We start from the raw sequence: 19,485 nt of genomic DNA on the forward strand, positions 1-19,485 counted from the left end.
AATGGCATCTTCACCATTGCAAAGATTACTTGAAGCTAGTTACAGCTTTTAACAAAAATAAAATCCCTTTTTTATCAATAAAGGAGAATATTTGTAGCTCAAAGTTGGACTGAGGGCTCCTTGATGCTCCCTGAGCTTGTCTGTTTTCTTGCAGATGTTTCATTCCCAAAACTGGGTAACGTTATCAGTGATGTTTATTCTAGTTAGTTCTCTGTAGATGCCATGTGTTAAATAAATAAATAAGTGCAGCACAATCCTGCCAAAATTTAGCTGCTACTGGACAAGGCGTCTCTTGAAAGAGTCAGAGGAATATAGAGCATTGCTATCAAGGGCAGGTCACAGTTGTTCCTAGTCTTCAGCCGCCAAGATCTGATCATTGGAGGCCGACAGATTCTCTTCCAGAGGTTATGCGGTATTCAGTCCTTCTCATCAAAATTCTTCCCAAATCCTTACCGCAGCCATGTCGAATAAATCTATCTTGCTCCTTTCATAAATGTGCTAAGCGATCACGGCTTATCTCAGATATCCGTTGAGTTCAGGAGGAAGCCATTTATAGATTTTCTGATCCATAACCCAATCCTTAAGACGCATCCAGATGTCATTGCTCTACCGAAAATAAGACCCTATGTTATATTTTTTTTTGAACCCCGAAATAAGCGCTTGGCCTTATTTTCGGGGAGGTCTTATTATTTCAGGACGCATGGACGGCTCCTTTTGCCGTCTTACATGATTTCTAGCTCTTCGTTTAAATATTTTCAGGGAGGGCTTATTTTCAGGGGGAGGCTTATTTTAGTGCGTGCGCTCAAAAGCCCGATTGGGCTTATCATCAGGGGATATCTTATTTTCAGGGAAACAGGGCAATTCCTACTTCACAAACATCTCTTTGTTCCTAGTGAGTTCTGCTCTCTAGGCTATTACAGCTGACAATGTGTGTTCCACATCCAATCTTGGTTTATTCTTTGTTTATCTTTGATCAACCATTATCTATCTGTACCTGGCATTCTGGGGTAGAACTTACTTGTTCTTTGGCCCTTGCTTTCCTTCCTCCCTCTGTCCCTCCCTATTTATCTCTGCTTCCTTCCCATTCCTAAAACCCTAAGGCTGCATCTAAATAATCATCACTGTTGATGGCAAATGTTCAATGGTTATAAATCAGATGTTCCAATAGCATATTCCATTAGGAAACCAATATATTATCACCAGGGGTGAAATCCAGCAGGTTTCCGGTAGCGGAAACTTTGAACAGTTCGGAGAACCGGCAAATGCCACCTCTGGCTAGCCCCAGAGTGGGGTGGGAATGGAGATTTTGCAGTATTCTTCCCCTGCCACGCCTACCAAACCATGCCTACAGAACCGGTAGTAAAAAAAATTGGATTTCACCACTGATTATCACTCATTTTAAAATGGCAGAAGTTCTGGAAAATCACAATAGAAAATACCTGCTGTTATATTTCCAGTTTACTTATTTGGTCAGCTTCATACCAATAACACTGGAAGCAGCAGAGACAAAGAGACATGTGTATACCAAGGCAGTATTCACCTTTGGCTTTAGACCAAGAATTCAAATTAAATCAGTATTTAATCATTACAATTATTGTTGAAAGAAAAATGAAAGAGCACCATTAACTTGCCACATAGGAAACACTATGCAATTTTTTTTTTTTTAAAAAAAATTGTATTTGCAGGAGAATATGGAATATAAAATAATCTCTGTGGCTCAGGATTGAACTGTGGAGCCCTTTCGTGTTCTCTGAACCTGGTTCTTGCTTACGGATGTTTCATTATCCGACTGGGTAGCATCAACGGTGACATGGCTCTAATAACAACGAGAGCTTTTTCTTTTCTTCCTCGTCCTGCAAAAAGTTAGTAAGGTCTGAGGCTCCATTTACTCAACACGCAGTACAGCCTCAAATGTACATAGATAGCAAATAGGAACACCACCAGAAGGATGATGACTCCAATGGTCTTCAAGATTTGTCCCTGCCTTTTTCTGAAAAGGACAGAGAAAAGAGAACAGCTTGCTAGGAGAACCTTGCTAATTCACGATGCTCCCTAGCCTTTCATTAGCCAGGTGCTTTCGAAACTGCATCATCTCTATTCAACTGAGCCATATTGCTTAGGAATCCTTGGAATTGTTGCCCAGTTTATTTATTGTTTATTTATTTATTGGTTCGATTTATATGCCGCCCTTCTCCGGAGACTCAGGGCAGTTTACAATGCATTAAGCGATAGCCTTCATACTTTTGTATATACCTACTTAGTAGGGCTTTCGCGCCCCTCCCCAAGCAGTGTTCTTTTTTATACAAAGTCAGCTTATTGCCCCCACAATCCAGGTCCTCATTTTACCTACCTCGGAAGGATGGAAGGCTGAGTCAACCTTGAGCCTGGTGAGATTTGAACTTGCAGTAATTGCAGGCAGCCACTGGTGCTATTTAACAGCACTTTAGCTTGCTGCGCCACCAAGGCTCTTGCAAGTTTACCAGTAAGGCATCAAGTATAATCTCACCAAGGGATTCTCAAACATCACCCATCCTACAGGGCACCAGAGGGAAAGGGCTCCTATTTGGGGGCTCACTGGAATAGGAAGTGAAGCATTGGGCTGGGAGAAGGCCTCCAGAGGTCTCAAGAGCAATGATCGGACCACCTTGTGAAAGCATCAAGCATGGAGTAGCACCATTCATGGGCAAAAATGAGCTAAGGGGCAACACTTCCCAATCCAGGCCTTTTAAGGGATAGGGCCATTTCCAAATATTTAGAGGGAAAGGGAGGGATATGAAGGGAACGGAAGGGAAGAATACTCAAGTCGGGCAAATTAAATCTATCCACAATTACAGCCTATACTGATTAAGACATACCTGCACCAAGAGCTCTCCTTTCCTAGGTTCTTCCTTACAATCTGAAAGCCATGAGGGGCAAATAACAAAACAATACGTGAATAGATTTACAGGCACATCTCTTACATTAATAAGTATATTGATTATGGAGTCATTGCCTAAACTGTACAATTGTAGCAAATAATTGGAATGCATCAGATTTTGATTAGCAAACCCCCTCCAAGTTGCATGGGTGCCTCCCACCTAATTCATCTTTTCCAGATAAGTTTTGTTTCTTTTTTTAAAAAACAATCTGGTACCACTTTTCCAACTAGCAAATGTTATTAAAACGCTAATTTTTAAAAATGTTATTCAGAAAAGCTGCTTCCAGACTCTCAACCCAGCTCTCCTTCTGTAATGTCCAATACTTTTTTGCAACCCTTGCAAATTTTCCCAGCTAAATGCAATATACAAATTATATACATATAGCACTATTCTCTAAAATGCAAGACTTAAAAAAATATATGCTAGATTTCATTCATTTGCAAGAGGACCTGTGATAAACTTCAGATCAGTTTTACTTCTAATTCCTCAGATACAGCTTCTGTATTATTGCATCTCTGCATTCAAACTGTTTTTATTTTATGATCAACTGATAGTAGTTGAATTTCTCTTCACTTTTCTTTCTCTCTGTAAATCAGCCTTTCTCAATCTTTTTACCTGGAAGAACCCTTGAAACAATTTCCATAAAAATATATCTACATTTGGCATTGCATGGTGCATAAAGTTTAAAAAATTATATATTTATATTTATGGACTCTCATGAAACCCTTAGCGACCTCTTGTAGAATCCCGTTTGAGAAAGGCCAATCTACAAATGATTGGCTGTGGGGCTACACCCATGTCTCTCCTGCCTAGAGAGGGATTCTGGATGTCCTTCACAGGGCCTCTTTCCTGAGGGATGAAGCTTCACGGTAGCCAGATGGAGCCACCTGAAGGTGATGTTTCCATCACTCCTGCAACTCTTAGGAAAAAGAGTCACTTTTCTTCTTAAACGAAAAGTTTCCCAACCTGATCGGGCTCTTGAATTCAGGGTTCAAAAGACAAAGATGCAGCATTTATCCCTGAGGTGAGGAATATATCAGGAATTCTTGTTCCTCGTTTTGAGTATTAATTAGTCCATCCTTAATATAAATATTTATGTTACATTAAATGACTATTATCTATTAATCATTTATGCTCTTCGTATACCTGTTTTCCTTGAGAAGGAATTCCTTTGGAGAGAGGTACTTTTCTCCTCCCCACTTCAGGATCTTTCCTTCCTGTCATCTCTTTAAATATTTCATCCTGTAGACCTTGGATAGATGTTTTCAGCCATTCTTCCACGGTCAGATGTGGTGTTTCAGGCACTCCCTCTTCGAGGTGATTTAGGGCTATCGCAAGCCACTCCTTCACATATTGCCTGGATTCCTCTGGACATCCTTCCTGAACATTTTGTATGGCTTCTTGGAGCCATTCCTCCAGGTTGTTTCTGGCTGTGTCCGGGGGTTCTCGTCTGAGTTTTCCCAGAGATGCTCGTAGCCATCCTTGCAATCCTGTTCTGGATGCAGTAGACCCAATCTCTCTGGAATTTGCTAAAGAGGCTTGGAGCCATCCATTCCTTAAGCTTTTTTCGGAGGGGGCAGGTTCTAGCTGAATTATTATCTCCCTGCTCTCTTCCACACTTGCTCTTCTTCCTTTAGAGTATTGTTCATCCAAATCCTGGATGCCCTTAATAGATGCTTCCAGCCATTCCTGAGTACCAAGATGGGATGCTTCAGGTCCCTCCTCTTCAAGGTTATTTACAGTTGTTTGGAGCCATTCTTTGACATCTTGATTGTCTACTTCAGAACGTTCCTCTTCCAGGTTTTTCAAGGAATCTTGAAGCCATTTTTCTAGAACTGGTTGAGGTTCAGTAGAAGACGAGAGTCTTTCTAAGGATCTTTGAAGCCATGGCAATATATTGTCCACCGGTCCTTCAGAAGATTGCTTCTTGAGGTTCTCTATTGATTTTTCAAGCCATTCTTTCCTTAGGCTTCCTCGAAAAGTTACTCTAGGCTTTTGTAGATGCTTAATGCCTTTAATAGATGCTTCCAGCCATTCCTGGGTCCCCACAGGGGATGCTTCAGGTCCCTCCTCTTCAAGGTTATTTACAGTTGTTTGGAGCCATTCTTTGACATCTTGATTGTCTACTTCAGAACTTTCATCTTCCAAGTTTGTCAAGGAATCTTGAAGCCATTTTTCTAGAACTGGTTGAGGTTCAGTAGAAGACGAGAGTCTTTCTAAGGATCTTTGAAGCCATGGCAATATATTGTCTACAGGTCCTTCAGAAGATTGCTTCTTGAGGTTCTCTATTGATTTTTCAAGCCATTCCTTCCTTAGGTTTCCTCGAAAAGTTACTCTAGGCTTTTGTAGATGCTTAATGCTTTTAATAGATGCTTCCAGCCATTCCTGGGTACCTACAGGGGATGCTTCAGGTCCTCCTTCTTCAAGGTTGTTTAGAGTTGTTTGAAGCCATTCTTTGACATCTTGATTGTTTACTCCAGAACTTTCCTCTTCCAGGTTTTTCAAGGAATCTTGAAGCCATTTTTTGAGAGCAGGTTTAGGTTCAGTAGAAGATGAGAGTCCTTTGAAGGATTCTTGAAGCCATTTCAATGTATTCTCCACAGATCCTTCAGAATTTCGCTTGAGGTTCTCTATTGGTTTTTCAAGCCATTCTTTTCTTAAGCTGCTTCGAGGCTCCGTCTCGGACTTTTGAAGATCTTGAATGCCTTGGATAGAGGCCTCAAGCCATTCCTGCACATTCAGATGGGATGTTTCTGGACCTTCTTCCTGGAGTTGATTTAAGGACACATCCAGCCAACTGTTCACATCTTCCCTGAATGTTTCAGGAGATTGCTTCTGAAGATTTATCAGAGATCCTTTAAGCCATTCTGCCAGGCTGGGTCTTGATGCTTTATTAGAAACTTCATTTAGGTTTTTTAGAGATTCCTGAAGCCACCCTAGTACATTTTGCCTGGATTCTTCGGACTTTTTGGTTTTCAGGTTGTCTATAGAAGCTTTAAGCCAGTCCTTCTTTAGTGTGCTTTCCAGGAATTGAGGTTTCATTTCTTCCAGATCTTCTTTCTTATCTTCTGGCTTTGTTTGCCACACACTCACAACGCATCTTTTGTGCTCTCTTGTGCACAAAAGTGATATTAACTGGTCTCTATCCATCAGCGACCTAGAGCAGTCTTTTCTCAGTTTTCTCTCTCTAGAAAAATCAGAAGATTAGATATGCAGCTGCATCAACAACAAAATATTCTTAGTAACTCTAATGAGAAGTGCTTGTTGTCAGGAAACTCTTACTCCAAAATCAGATATTTTTTTTTGACAGTGGAGGGGTGGAGAGTTTTAAAAAAATCTACCTTGTACATATCTTTTGAAAAGTTCCATTCAAATCCATGAGACTTACTTCTAGTTATGCATATGGAAAATTACTAAGCTACTTTTCAATATCTTTTAGGTTACATGGGAAATGTATGATTCTTTAAAGAACGTTGGGAGGAGGCAGCAAATTCACTATGTGGGAGACATTATTTCCCCCATGTTAATTCTATGAATTAAATTGTCTTTAGGAGTTACATCTTACATTTCCCATTGCAAGAGGAATTATAGCTTACGTTATCTGAGCCTTGTGGTTAGAGTGCAGTACTGCAGGCTATTTCAGCTGACTGCTGGCTGCCTGCAATTTGGCAGTTCAAATCTCACCAGGCTCAAGATTGACTCTGCCTTCCATTCCAAGGTCAGTAAAATGAGGACCCAGATTGTTGAGGACAATATGCTGACTCTGTAAATGGCTTAGAGAAGGCTGGAAAGCACTGGAAAGTGGTATATAAATCTAAGTGCTATTGTTATTACATTTCCTATCGTACTGAATTCAGATGGATTAAACTGCAAACAGGGCTTAGGCATCTGACCCAGAGCCAAGGAAAGAAGGTAACTCTTTCTTTACAGTGCACAATCCTAACGGAATTTATTCTCTACCTAGGAGGTATCAATAAATTACACATTATTTTGCCAGGAAGATGCCCTGTGAAGAGATTCATTATATCCATGAGTGACCCAGTGCTCCCTTCTCTTCCTTTGCTACTGCTTTAATCAAACCCAAAGTCTCTGGAAATGAAAGTTCTTCGGGGAACAAATTTAAACCTTATGATTTATTTATTTATTTTATTTATTTATTTATTAGATTTCTATACCGCCCTACTCCCGAAGGACTCAGGGCGGTGCACAGCCAAACAATAAAAACACATACAATACAAAATTTAAAAAATAGAATAAAATCAAATTAAATAATTTTGGCCCCGACAAATTTAAAACCCCAAACTTTTAAAACCAATTTAAAATTGAATATATAAATACTAAAAAATATTTAAATATTTATGAGAACAGATAAAGGCAGCTTAACATGCTTCGACAGCCAGAATTTGAAGGTGAAAAAAAAATCTGCCTCATATTTCCCTCTAACGGTTGTTTCAGGCAATGGAATTCAACCCGGAATATTGCATAATGTATGTCCAGGAGAGGGAGCTATTCAGAATTTAATACTGAATTATGGAGGAGAAAGTCAGGGCTGCTATCTAAAAATTTCTCACCTGCTCAGTTGCTCATCAAAATATTCACAGAGTTCCTGTTTCTGTCCTTGCAGTTGGAGATTGATTCCTACAAGCTCCTTGTTCTCACGTTGGAGCTTATCTCTGTCTGACAACAGGTCACAAATTACCCTCTGCTGTCTGCAAAATATGAACAGCAGGCTGAAATTAGCTCCCTTAGTTTTTCTTGAATATAATTTTTTAAAATTAAAAACACCTCTATTTTTCCCCCAATGTTGTTCCAAGGAATGGAATTCAACTCAAAACATTGTATATAAAGTATGAGCAAGAGAGGGAGCTAAAGAGAATTTAATAGGAAATTCTGGAAGAGAAAGTCAGGGGTGCTATCTAAACATTTCTCACCTACTCAGTTCTTCCTCAAAATGTCCACATATTCTCACAAGCTCTTTGTTCTCATGGTCGAGCTTTTCTCTGTCCAACAAGAGATTTGAAATTATCGTCTTTCTGTAAATTATGAAGATCACAGTTAAATTAGTTTCCTTGGTTTTTCTTTTAACTTAGATCAGCTTTTTTTCAAATTAAAAAGTATTAAAAATACCTTCATGTAAGGATGTGTTTATGTATTTGTATATTGATGTATTAATTTATGCAATTTAATTCAGTGTTGCTATTTCAATTACAACAGCCAGCAGTCTCTGCTTACAGGAAACACTGCTTTAATCAATTATTGTGTATGTTAGAAATGCTCAGTAAAAGTGACAAATCAATAAACTTTCCCTGTTTTTTAGCCATACCTACATTATATTGTTAAGGGATTTGATCAAATATTATGGTGTCACTATATTTAGAAGAGTTGGATTATTCAATTATTTTTACTTTAGTATTTAGCATTACTTAATCTATTTATGCTACCAAGGGGTCTTTAGATATAAACAACTTTTTTCTTATACATTCCACAAAAAGTGTGAACCAATTCAAAATAATTTCCAGAAGCAAAGTAAAGTTATGCAGGATATGGTTCTCACATCTCACAAATGCCCTATCTAAAGTTCTCACATCTCACAAATGCCAAGGTGTCACCATATTCCAATAAATTGCTTTCTTAGAAATAAGTCAAGTAGCTTGTTTATGAGGGAGGATGATATAGCAACGGTATTAATAAAATGTCATTGTGAGAGGCTCTATTTGAAACAACAGTTGCTATTCACAGGTTGTTTTCCAACCTTTACTAGAACCGCTTCTCTTCCAATATGAGCAGAAAAATGTCATCAAATTTACCAATATGGCCTTCAAAATTCAAAATATTGCCTTTCTCCATGCCACATCCACTCCATCTCATTATTTCAGAATTGGTTTAATTCACCGGTTACACCAGGGGTGTCGAATTCAAGGCCTGCGGGCCAGATCCGCCCCATGGGGTGCTTAAATTTGGGCTGTGGGGCCGCCCTGGAAACAGCAAAGAACCAGCCCACGGTGCCTCTGCCAGCAAAAATGGAGCTCGGGGAGGCTGCATTCAGCCCATCCGGGCTCCATTTGTGGGCTCTCTTCACGGCCTCCCTGAGCTGCGTTTTTGCTGGCAGAGGGCTGCAGGAAGCCATCGCAGTCGAAAACGGAGCCTCAACGAGTGACGTTGAGCTGGCTACACCCACCCTGGCCACTCCCACCCCGAGGCCAAATACAACCCTGATGTGGCCCTCAATGAAATTGAGTTTGACACCCCTGGGTTATATCATCTGCAGCTGGCACAGATGTTCCTCCAATTGTTTTCAATTGTGAAAAGGTAACAATTGCCTCCACATTCTGACTTTTGGTGTTTGTTCCTCCTTCTCTCTGCTGGAGAATTTCAGCACTTCAGCACTAAATTCTGTAGTGTTACAATCCCACTGAATGCAAAGGTCTTCTTCATATTCAACTATCAGACTGCATTGTAAGAAATGCCAAACTCTGGGAAACCGTATTATTGATGTTTGTTTGCTTGTTTTGATACGATGGCTACTCCCTTTGTAGATATTATGAATATTGTCTTCAAAGTGTAGTTACTTAGCAATATTATATAAAGATTTGAAGGAATGCTTCCCTTCGAGGAAGCTTTTATTATCTCATAATATACTCATAAACAAAACTACATGATCACTGAGAGTCAACATTGACTTGATGGCAGATAATCCATCAAGATAATAAAACAGCAAATAATCACAAAATACTTTTCAGAAGTCATTCTGGAAATCTTTATGTTTTACATTTTAATAGACAGTTATTTACTATAATTATATATTATAATATAATTTGTTGACTCAATTGTAATAACTATATAATCTAAATAACAATAACAATGGAAGAGACCTTGGAGGTCTTCTAGTCCAACCCCTTGCTTCAGCAGGAGACTCTATACCATTTCAGATAAATGGCTGCCCAGTTTCTTCTTAAAAACCTCCAGTGAATTTCATATTTAAGAGCCCTGGTGGTTCAGTGGTTGGAATGCAGTACAATAAAACAATAGAATAACAGAGTTGGAAGGGAGCATTCACAACTTCTGGAGACAAGTTGTTCCACTGATTAACTATTGCAGTATTCAGTATTGCAGGCTAATTCTGCCGACTGCCAGCAGTTTGATCCTAAGATTGATTCAGCTTTCCATCCATTCGAGGTTGATAAAATGAGGACACAGATTGTTGTGGGGGAGGGGTGTCTGCCAACCACTTAGAGAGGGCTATAAAGCACTGTGAAGCAGTATATAAGTGCTGGTGAATATGGTGAATAGGTATAGTATTAACAGAAAGGAAATTTATTTTTAACCTAACTTATTTCAGTAGAAATTGTTTAAGAAATTAAACTCTTCCTGTCAGGTTTCGAAGTCGTCTCAAATAAATTGCATTTCAAACAAAGTCTTTGAAAAACACCCATTTATTAAGCACGACATTCTAACTCCGACTCCATCGCAGCCAACACTGACTTCCAGACCCCAAACCCTCCCTTTCCGTTCCCCACTCCTCTGCACTCATTGGCCATCTTCCAAGTCACTTTACCCCTAATCTACTGCTCCAGTTCAAAGGAATTTCCCCCCTCCCATCCCATCTCCTGGGGGATATTATCTCCAGGGAAAATAAGTAGGTGAAAAGTCAAACGTCCCTTTCCAGACGCCTCCACTTCTCCTTTTTATATCAGCACTAGAGTAAATGCAGCTTGAAGTACTGACATTTCCCTTAAAACTCCAAGGATATTCAATAATTAAGTTTGGCTTGGATTTAATCTACTTATCAGGCTAAAAAATGGCTGCCATAAAGTAAACTTTGGTACTTGATGGATTAAGGAATGCAACACAAAAAGGGTGAAAATTCTGGGCAATTAAAAGTACACTTTTCTAAGATGAAAGAAGCAATAGCATTTACCAATAGACTTATATATCACTTCACAGCTCTCTCTAAGCAGTTTACAGAGTCAGCTTATTGCCCCCAACAATCTGGGTCCTCATTTTACCGACCTCGGAAGGATGGAAGGCTAAGTCAACCTTGAGCCAGTGAGACTCAAATTGCCGAATTGCAGGCAGCCTACAGTCAGCAGAAATAGACTGCAGTACTGCATTCTGCGCCACCACTGGCTCTATATCACATAAAGTCATTTTCAACTATGCCATGACTTACATAAAATCCAGGTCCTTTGCCTTTAGCTCCTCTTGCAGACATTTTATTTTCGTCTGAAGAGCCTGGAATAGTCAAAATACATTACAAGTGATGTATATGTGAATGTGTGGGTGTATATGTATATGTATATGTATATGTATATGTATATGTATATGTAAATGTATATGTATATGAACAAATAGAGGTAGTCCTCAACTTATATAACAATTGATTTAGTGGCCTTTCAAAGTTACAACAGCACTGAAATAAGTGACTTATAACTTTTTTACACTTACAACCATTGCGGCATCCCCATGGTCACATGATCAAAATCCAGATGTTTGGCAACTGGCTTATATTATATTTATGACAGTTGCAGTGTCCAGGAGTCACGTGATCCCCTTTTGCGACCTTCTGACAAGCAAAATCAATGGGGAAGCCAGATTCACTTAACAACCATGTTACTAACTTAACAACTGCAGTGATCCACTTAACAACTGAATAACAGAGTTGCAAGGGTCCTTGGGGGTTTTCTAGTCCAACCTCCTGCTTAGGCAGGAAACCCTACACCACTTCAGACAAATGGTATCCAATATCTTTTTAAAAATCTCCAGTGTTGAAGCATTCAAAACTTCTGGAGGCAAGCTGTTCCACTGATTAATTGTTCTAACTATCAGGAAATTTCTCCTTAGTTCTAGGTTGCTTTTCTCCTTGATTAGTTTCCACCCATTGCTTCTTGTCCTGCCTTCAGGAGCTTTGGAGAATAGCTTGACTCCCTCTTCGTGGCAGCCCCTCAAATATTGGAAGACTGCTATCATGTCACCCCTAGTCCTTCTTTTCATTAAATATTAGATATACCCAATCCCAGCAACCCTTTTTTTATAAGTTTTATCCTCCAGTCCCCTCATCCTCTTGGTTGCTCTTCTCTGCACTCTTTTTAGAGTCTACTGTGGCACTGTGGCAGGAAAGGTCGTAACATGGGGAAAATCTCACTTAACAAATGTCTGACTTAGCAACAGAAATTTTGAGCTCAATTGTTGTTGTAAGTAAACTTCTTGTTGCAACATGAAATATTTTTCAGGCTATAATCTCAGGAGTAAAACAAAAACCAACTTTTCAAAAGGAATTTTGATGTGTGGGAAAATTGATCCCTCCGACTGATCCCTATTTCTTAACATGTGAAAACCATGATGTGTCCTTTAAGAGATGCTGCCTAAGGAGCCGTCAGATAAGAGACAGCAGAGCCTGCAGTGGCCTAATGGGTGGGGAGAAGATATTTTTCTCTTAAATTCTCAGACCATAAAGGAGACAGTGGAAGAATTGGCCTCCAGACTTGCAGGGTTCTTTCAATGTAGCCTGACAGCGAAGTAGAATTATCTCATCTGGTTGTGTTTCCTGTCTGGTCTACCTGGGAAGTCTGACAGCCTGTGGTGATCAGACTCTGATTAAGCTCTCCCCTAAAAAGCCAGTATGTTTTGCCAAAACTCTCTTGACCCAAAAAACGAATAGAGACTGAATAACATCTAAGGATAGTAATTTGTAGATATACTGTAATAGTGGTGGGTTTCAAAAATTTTTACTACCGGTTCTGTGGGCATGGCTTGGTGGGCGTGGCTTGGTGGGCGTGACAGGGGAAAGATACTGCAAAATCCCCATTTCCTCCTAATCAGCTGGGACTCGTGAGGCAGGGGGCGGGGCCAGTCAGAATTTTTACTACTGGTTTTTACTACCAGTTCTCTGAACTACTCAACATTTCCACTACCGGTTCTCCAGAACTGGTCAGAACCTGCTGAAATCCACCTCTGTACTGTACATAGATATTATCTTCATAATTTTTACAGTTGGGGAGAATTCGGTGGCCCATGTTTATCTCACTCCACTGGGGTTGGCCCGTCCCACCCATGTTGGAAGAGAAGGTATGCTGCGGGTCCGTCAGCCTGATTATTCCCACTGGCGGGATCCAGGAGGAGGGCTTCTCTGCTGTGGCTCCTTCCCTCTGGAATCTCTCCCCCTCCCCCTGGATGTGAGGTTGACCCCAACCTTTCTATCTTTTTGTAAGGGCCTAAAGATGAGGTTCTTCGAGTCGTCCTGGGGCCCCAGTGGGGAAACAGCGCAATGAAGGTGGTTGATTACATAACAACAGATTCCACCTCCCCTCTCCCCACACTCTGTTCCCGCCCTCTGTGTCCTTGGTTTTAATGTCTGATTTTAATCTTTTATGTTTTAACTATATATGTTACTATAAGCCACATGGTAAGATGGGCAGTGAATGAATGAATGAATGAATGAATGAATGAATGAATGAATAAATAAATAAATAGTGTGTACTCCCTGCTTTCTCTAGTTAGGCTTTTTGACTTGAAACTGGGATGGGATTAGGCAGCCCTTCAAACTGAGAGGGATGCCTGGTGCTCACAACCCCTCCTTCCTTCCCATATTTAACCTCTATGGCTTACAGGGGATGGGAAAAGGGAAGGTCCGAAGAGTTTCAGCTTAGGCAATGAACCCTCCAGCCAGGGCTGAAGATAAGAGTGTGGTTGTGTTACAAGGCTCAAAGTTTAAAACCAGCCCTCTAAATTTTAGGTGTGACAAGTAAATGCCTAGGAAGTAAATTGTTGAGTATTGAATGGCAGATTCAAACGAGCCAATCAACGAAAGAGACCTGGGAGCGGGAAACCTAAGCAAGCATCAGTGGCTGAAGCCGCAGACAGCTCCGGGCTATAAAAGGAGCTGCCGTGGCTGGGATTAGCCATTGCAGTTTCGGAGTTTAAATAAAGTATGTGTTGCTAACAGAGTTTCCAGTCCTTCTTTACAGCCCACACTTAACATAAATCATATTGTGTTGTTGTAATTGCCGTTTTAACTAAGAGCCTCACTCACTTTGCCCAGAAGCCACATTGTTTTGCATCACGAAAAGGCTGCTCAGCTCTGATAGACTGATTTCCTCAGTCCCATCCCCAACAAAAATAATGGGGAAGGGCTCATGCCTCTTTCGAAAAATATACTTTCTGAATTAGCAACTTAAATGTGCAGTTTGATTCCATTTGCAAGGACATCAAAATACCTAAACATAAGTGATATGATAGCCATAAAAATGAAGAGTTCTATAATTATGCTCTTGGCTAATGTCTTGTATATTACATACCTCAATCAGTCTGCTTTGTTCCCACAAACGTCTTTGCATTATTGCAAGTTGTTCTTCCTGCAACGTTGACAAAATACACTATTTTAAAATGACAAAATGAATGTCAGCACAGTAATTTTTAGCTTTATTTTTGGGGGGGATTGTTTCTTCACCCTCAGATCTTAGATACTTCTGGTGACTAAATTCTGCACACTTGCCTGGAAGTACAGAACACTGAATAAAACAAGATTTATTTTGATATTGTTCTGTCTGTATTGACGCTGGCCCTTAATTCACAATAACTGCAATCTCTGCTTGCATAATTTGTTAGGGTTTCTTTTTCATTTCCTACTTTTTACACCCATGGAAAGCAGAATAAACTTAAGAGAGCCTGGTGCTTCCCCAGTGATGTTCAGTGTTGGGATTTATAGATGGGCACCCTGTCTGCCGTTGGACTGTCTAGCTCCTTCCTAGCCTCCCAAAATCTTGCTTGGAAAGAAAAACTAAGACTCCCTAGCACCTGTACGTGAGGCAGTATCCATCTGCCCTTTGCAGAGGCCACAACTGCCGGCTTCTTGCAGGAAACCTTCCTAAGAACAGAGATGGAGATGAGAGTGCCTGAGGGGCTAAATAACAAGTAGGATAAATATACTGAAACGCCGCCTATGCCTTTTGTAAAAGCTTGGATCATGTGTTCCCTTTCACAAGGTCAGAGGCACATGGGGCACAATTAAAAAGGAGCTTCAGTAGTTCAATCATGACTTCCAGTTTGTCTCTCCTACTGATACTCCTAATTTTTCTTTTAAAATGTGTCTAAAGAATATGCTATTGTTCTTTAATCACCACATTTCTGATTATCGGAGTAATGGTAACCAACATTTTGGCTTAGGGTTAAAAAAATGGGTGTAAGGGTTCAGTTCTTAATAGAATATATAACAACCCTCTTTCCCTCCCGCACGTATGGCCATTCAGATGTCAATCCCACTGAAATATCTCTAATGCTGCAGAATTAGTAAATATATCCTTATTATCTTATCATCACACTGATCTCCGTAAGAGATCAGGGCCACCAGAAGTGGGAGACATTTCCTTACTAAAACCCAATCAGTCGCATATGAAACTCCTTTACATTTCTTGACAATGTACACTCAACAGATTCCCCAGATGATAGATTGCTTACCTGGTGGCAACGTTTGGTGAAATGTAAATCACGATCTGCTTCTTCCTCACGGAGCCCAGGTGTGGGGATATCTTCCAGATGCTTGGAAAATTGGCAGTGCCTTGATGCATAAGGCTAGAAAGCAATTAAAGTTTTAAGGATTAATAAAATATGCTGGTAAGCGTGATGAAACATTCAAGTTTTGTAAGTTGACTCTGCCGCTATTGAACACATTATTGTTTTTGACCTCTCCTGTCCTACAGTCTTCGAAATTGACATATCAGAGTTATCAGATCAGATTTATTTCCTCTGTCACTTTCCCAACGGGTAGTAAGGAGGCACCAGCCAGAATTGAGATCAGATTAACTCAATGTACTCTGTAAATTAAACCTCTTTGATAAATGAGGATATATGACGATGCTTAAACTGGTACATGCCTTAGCAAGCAAGAACAGTATCAAAAACATTGGCAAAGGGGACCACACATTTTTTTTAAAAAATGTACTTTTCATTCTAGCACCTTAACTATAGACACTGATTTAATTTGTAAGGAAATACAGGTAATCCTTGATTTAACAACAATTCATTTAGTGACCGTTCAAAGTTATAACGGCACTGAAAAAAGTAATTTAAAACTTTTTCACACTTATGACCATTGCTGTACTCCCAAGGTCACATGATCAAAATTCAGATGCTTGGCAACTGACTCATATTTATGACGGTTGCATGTCCCCCGGGCTCATATGATCCCCTTTTGCGACCTTCTGACAAGCAAACCAATGGGGAAGACAGATTCACTTAACAACAGTGTGACTAACTTAACAACTGCACTGATTCACTTAACAACTGTGTCAAGAAAGATTGTAAAATGGGGCAAATTTCATTTAACAAATTCTCACTTGAGCCCAACAATCATGGTTGTAAATTCAAAACTACCTGTAAAGATAACCCAAAAGGAATCATATTTATTTTCATTGTTAATGTTTAGTTTACCGACTACAATTATATATTATATACCTCAGTATGTCTCCTTTCTGCCTCTGAAGTTGTTACTTTGGGAAGTCTTGATAGTTCTTCCTGCAACATTAACAAAATACACTATTTTAAAAAGATAAGCTTGTTGTTAGCATTAGACACTAATTTTTCTAGTAACTATTTGTTTGGGAGGGAGGGGTTAATATTAACCATTGTTTTTCTCTCCTCAAATCTTAGTTGCCAACTGATATCTCTGGCACCTAAACTCTGGACACTTGCCTGAAAGTATATACCACTGAATAAAATAAAATGTTTTTATATTCCTATCTGTATGTTTACACTGATACCAGCATTTAATTTGGACTCTGTAGCTGCAATCTCTGCTGGCATAATTTGTCTTTTCCCTTTTTATCTTTATTGTTTATAACCTGATGGGCTGGAATATTAAACAGCCTGCTGTTTTGTGGCATTTTAGTCATGTCAATACAGTGACTTATTATCCTTAAATTATTTTTTTTTCCATTAAAGTCTTTTTATCCCAAGTAGATCAGCATGCAATAGAGACTCCAGGTCTCTCTCTTATTTTTCCTTTCATTCGTGTTTGATTCTGCCTTAACAAATCCCTGTTGTTTTTTCTTTTTCAGAAATGGTTTGGCATTGTGTCCTTCCCAGGGCTTTCAAGAAGAGACTGGACTGCCCTATGTCAGAAATGGTATAGTGTCTCCTGCTTGGGGCGGGGGGGGGGGGGGGGCTGGACTAGATGACCTGCAAGGTCCCTTCCAACTCAGTTATTATTCTGTTAAAAGTGACTGGCCCAAGGTTACCCGGCCAGATTTATGCCTAAAGCTAGACAAGAATTCCCAGTATCCCCATTTCTAGTCTGATGCCTTAATCATGACACCAAAATGGATTTCCTGGACAGCTAACATAAGCTAAAAATATATTTCAAAAATAAAGCACAGAACCAAAACCTATAATGACAACTGAGGACAAATATAAACCACAATGAATGATCTGTCCATTCTCTCTCTCTCCCCCCCCCTCCATCCCTGCCCCTCCCTCTCATTTTTATACTGCCTATCATATTTGGGTAGCATTAATTTGACGCATGAACAAAGCATTTTCTCTACCTCTTCTTGGAGATGCTTCATAGCGTTTCTCATTCTTCGCTTGAAACTGCCTTCCATCACTCTTTAATGGTGATTGGTGGCTAGAAGATAAAATAGTAGATGAGAAAGCAGAATAGCATTAACATTTCTTTTGGAAAATCAGAATATAGATTTTTGAGGGATAGAATCCAGAATAGCCTATAATGTTTTAAATGTATTTGTCCTCCAATTCTGAATGATCCTTCAGAACAGGCGTTCAACAGTCAGGCAACTTACAATTTCACATATCATAAAAAGACAAGCAAATAAATAATGTTCCTTCCCTAAAGGAACTAGGGGAAAAGTCACAATAATGAAAAATGTGATTGGTAAATTAAAATTCAAACAAGGAAACCATTGGCACCTAAAATCCAGATTAAAAATAAGTGTTTTTTAAATCTATTATATAAAGACAGAGAGATCGATAGCCAAAGACAACGGCTTCACGAGAGCCTTCCAAACTCTGGGAATGATGCAGGAAAAGGCCACCTTCCATCTGCCTTATACCACCAGCCTCAAAAAGCAATGGCTTCTGGGTTTCTCCTGCAGATTTCTTAGTCTGCTGAAACTCCTTCTCTTGGGCAGCCAGGCTCTTTAAAAAGGCAGCTCCCCTTTGCCTCCCCTAATAAGCAAGGTAGATCCTGCCCAAGCTTTCTGGGCAGCATCCCTATCCAGGAGTTTTCACTTTCTTTTGTTTTAGCTGAATATTTGGTATTTGTTTTCCAACTGATAGGGGCCCGGGAACTCTGAGCTACTTTTCAATATCCTATAAAGGACAGGGGAAATTCTTTTCATGAAAGCAGATGGGATCACTTTTCTCTCTTTTTTTGTACACCAACCTTTTTCCTTTTTTGTTGTTGTTAATGCTAGGTGTGAGTTTTTGTTTTGTTCTATTTTCTTTTTGGTATTTTACCTTTTATGATAAAACAAAATAAATATACTTAAACAGAATCTCTGCTATCATTAAACTCCATTTTAAATGTCTATTAGAGAACTTATGAGCCACTGAATCTTCTCTTCAGAGCTGTTTCCTTACCGGGATACTCAAGGCCTTTGCAAGGACAGACACCTTCACTCCAGAAGCTGGCCTGCACTCAAAGATGGGTGACAGTATATATAGCACAGTCCAATGACAGCACAGGAAATCTTTCATGACATTTTGTATTATGACATGATCTTTGATCTAGCTGAGGACAGATGCTGGGTATGCACCCCCAGAACCCACACAGTAGCTTTGTGTAGCTTTGAATATGAAAGGTTTGGAAGCTAAAAACAGAGATCTCAGACGGCATCTAAACCCTTTGTTTTCCAGATATTTGGTAGCAAGTTTCACAATCCGCCATTCGTCAATAGCACTCAACGGACATTTTGTGCAGGATATTCTTGTTCATTTGAGGAACACGGTTGATCAGGCTCCCTGCCTCCAGTATTCCTGAACACTGGATTGTCAATACAAACTCTGCTGGTCCATTTGTGATGCTAGTCCAGTTCATGGTTTAGAATGGTTTGTATACCCTGACAATCATTTGCTAGGCTCCAAGCCATCCGAAAAAGACAAACAAGGCAGTGATGGTCCTAGCTGGCAAAGTTTCTAGATTATTTCTTTAAAAGGAGCTGCTGATGATCTTGATTGTTTTGAATACATCAAGGCTTTTACTGTTGCTGGTTTTTCTAGACTACTTTTTAGACCATTGTGAGTAGTTTTTGCTGTCACTTTTTTTTTCAGGCCCCCAAGCCTCTTTGGTTATAGTTTCTCTGACATTCAAAATAGGAATACCAGAAATAATAAGAAGAAATAATAATAAATGCTAAATAAATCTTATTAGAGAAGATTTTTATATCTGGCAGATTAATGTAATCATTGCTACTCATCACTGCAAAAAGAGGCAGGCAGGTTTTGCTCCTATTGCTAAAATGTCTACAAAATCTTTTTAAGGAGAAATATTGTGTTGGGATATGTCAGTCGTGTGGATAGAGACATCTCTTTAGAGACTTCTCCAGTGAAAGTAATT

The 19,485-nt window shown here is 39.6% G+C and overlaps 1 protein-coding gene across 2 annotated transcripts; it reads right to left on the minus strand.

The window, feature by feature from the left end:
* Window positions 1–1,645: 1,645 nt before the first annotated feature.
* Window positions 1,646–18,570, minus strand: LOC117654803 (uncharacterized). Of its 2 annotated transcripts, none has more exons than XM_087893114.1 (11): window positions 18,510–18,570; window positions 17,456–17,535; window positions 16,368–16,427; window positions 15,372–15,485; window positions 14,213–14,269; window positions 11,089–11,150; window positions 7,850–7,951; window positions 7,490–7,627; window positions 4,065–6,105; window positions 2,856–2,896; window positions 1,646–1,990 (listed from the first exon to the last, which is right to left on the minus strand). In XM_087893114.1, exons 2-11 carry the CDS (start codon window positions 17,510–17,512, stop codon window positions 1,864–1,866), a joined length of 2,799 nt encoding a protein of 932 aa, XP_087749240.1. In that variant the 5' UTR covers window positions 17,513–17,535; window positions 18,510–18,570; the 3' UTR covers window positions 1,646–1,863. The 2 variants fall into 2 exon arrangements, with proteins under 2 accessions (XP_087749240.1, XP_087749241.1); XM_087893115.1 differs by having other exon boundaries at window positions 1,652–1,853; window positions 18,510–18,563.
* Window positions 18,571–19,485: the final 915 nt, after the last annotated feature.

This window comes from Pantherophis guttatus, chromosome 4, assembly GCF_059756535.1.
Source record: "Pantherophis guttatus breed Tessera chromosome 4, ASM5975653v1, whole genome shotgun sequence".
Classification (NCBI taxonomy): Eukaryota; Metazoa; Chordata; class Lepidosauria; order Squamata; family Colubridae; genus Pantherophis; species Pantherophis guttatus.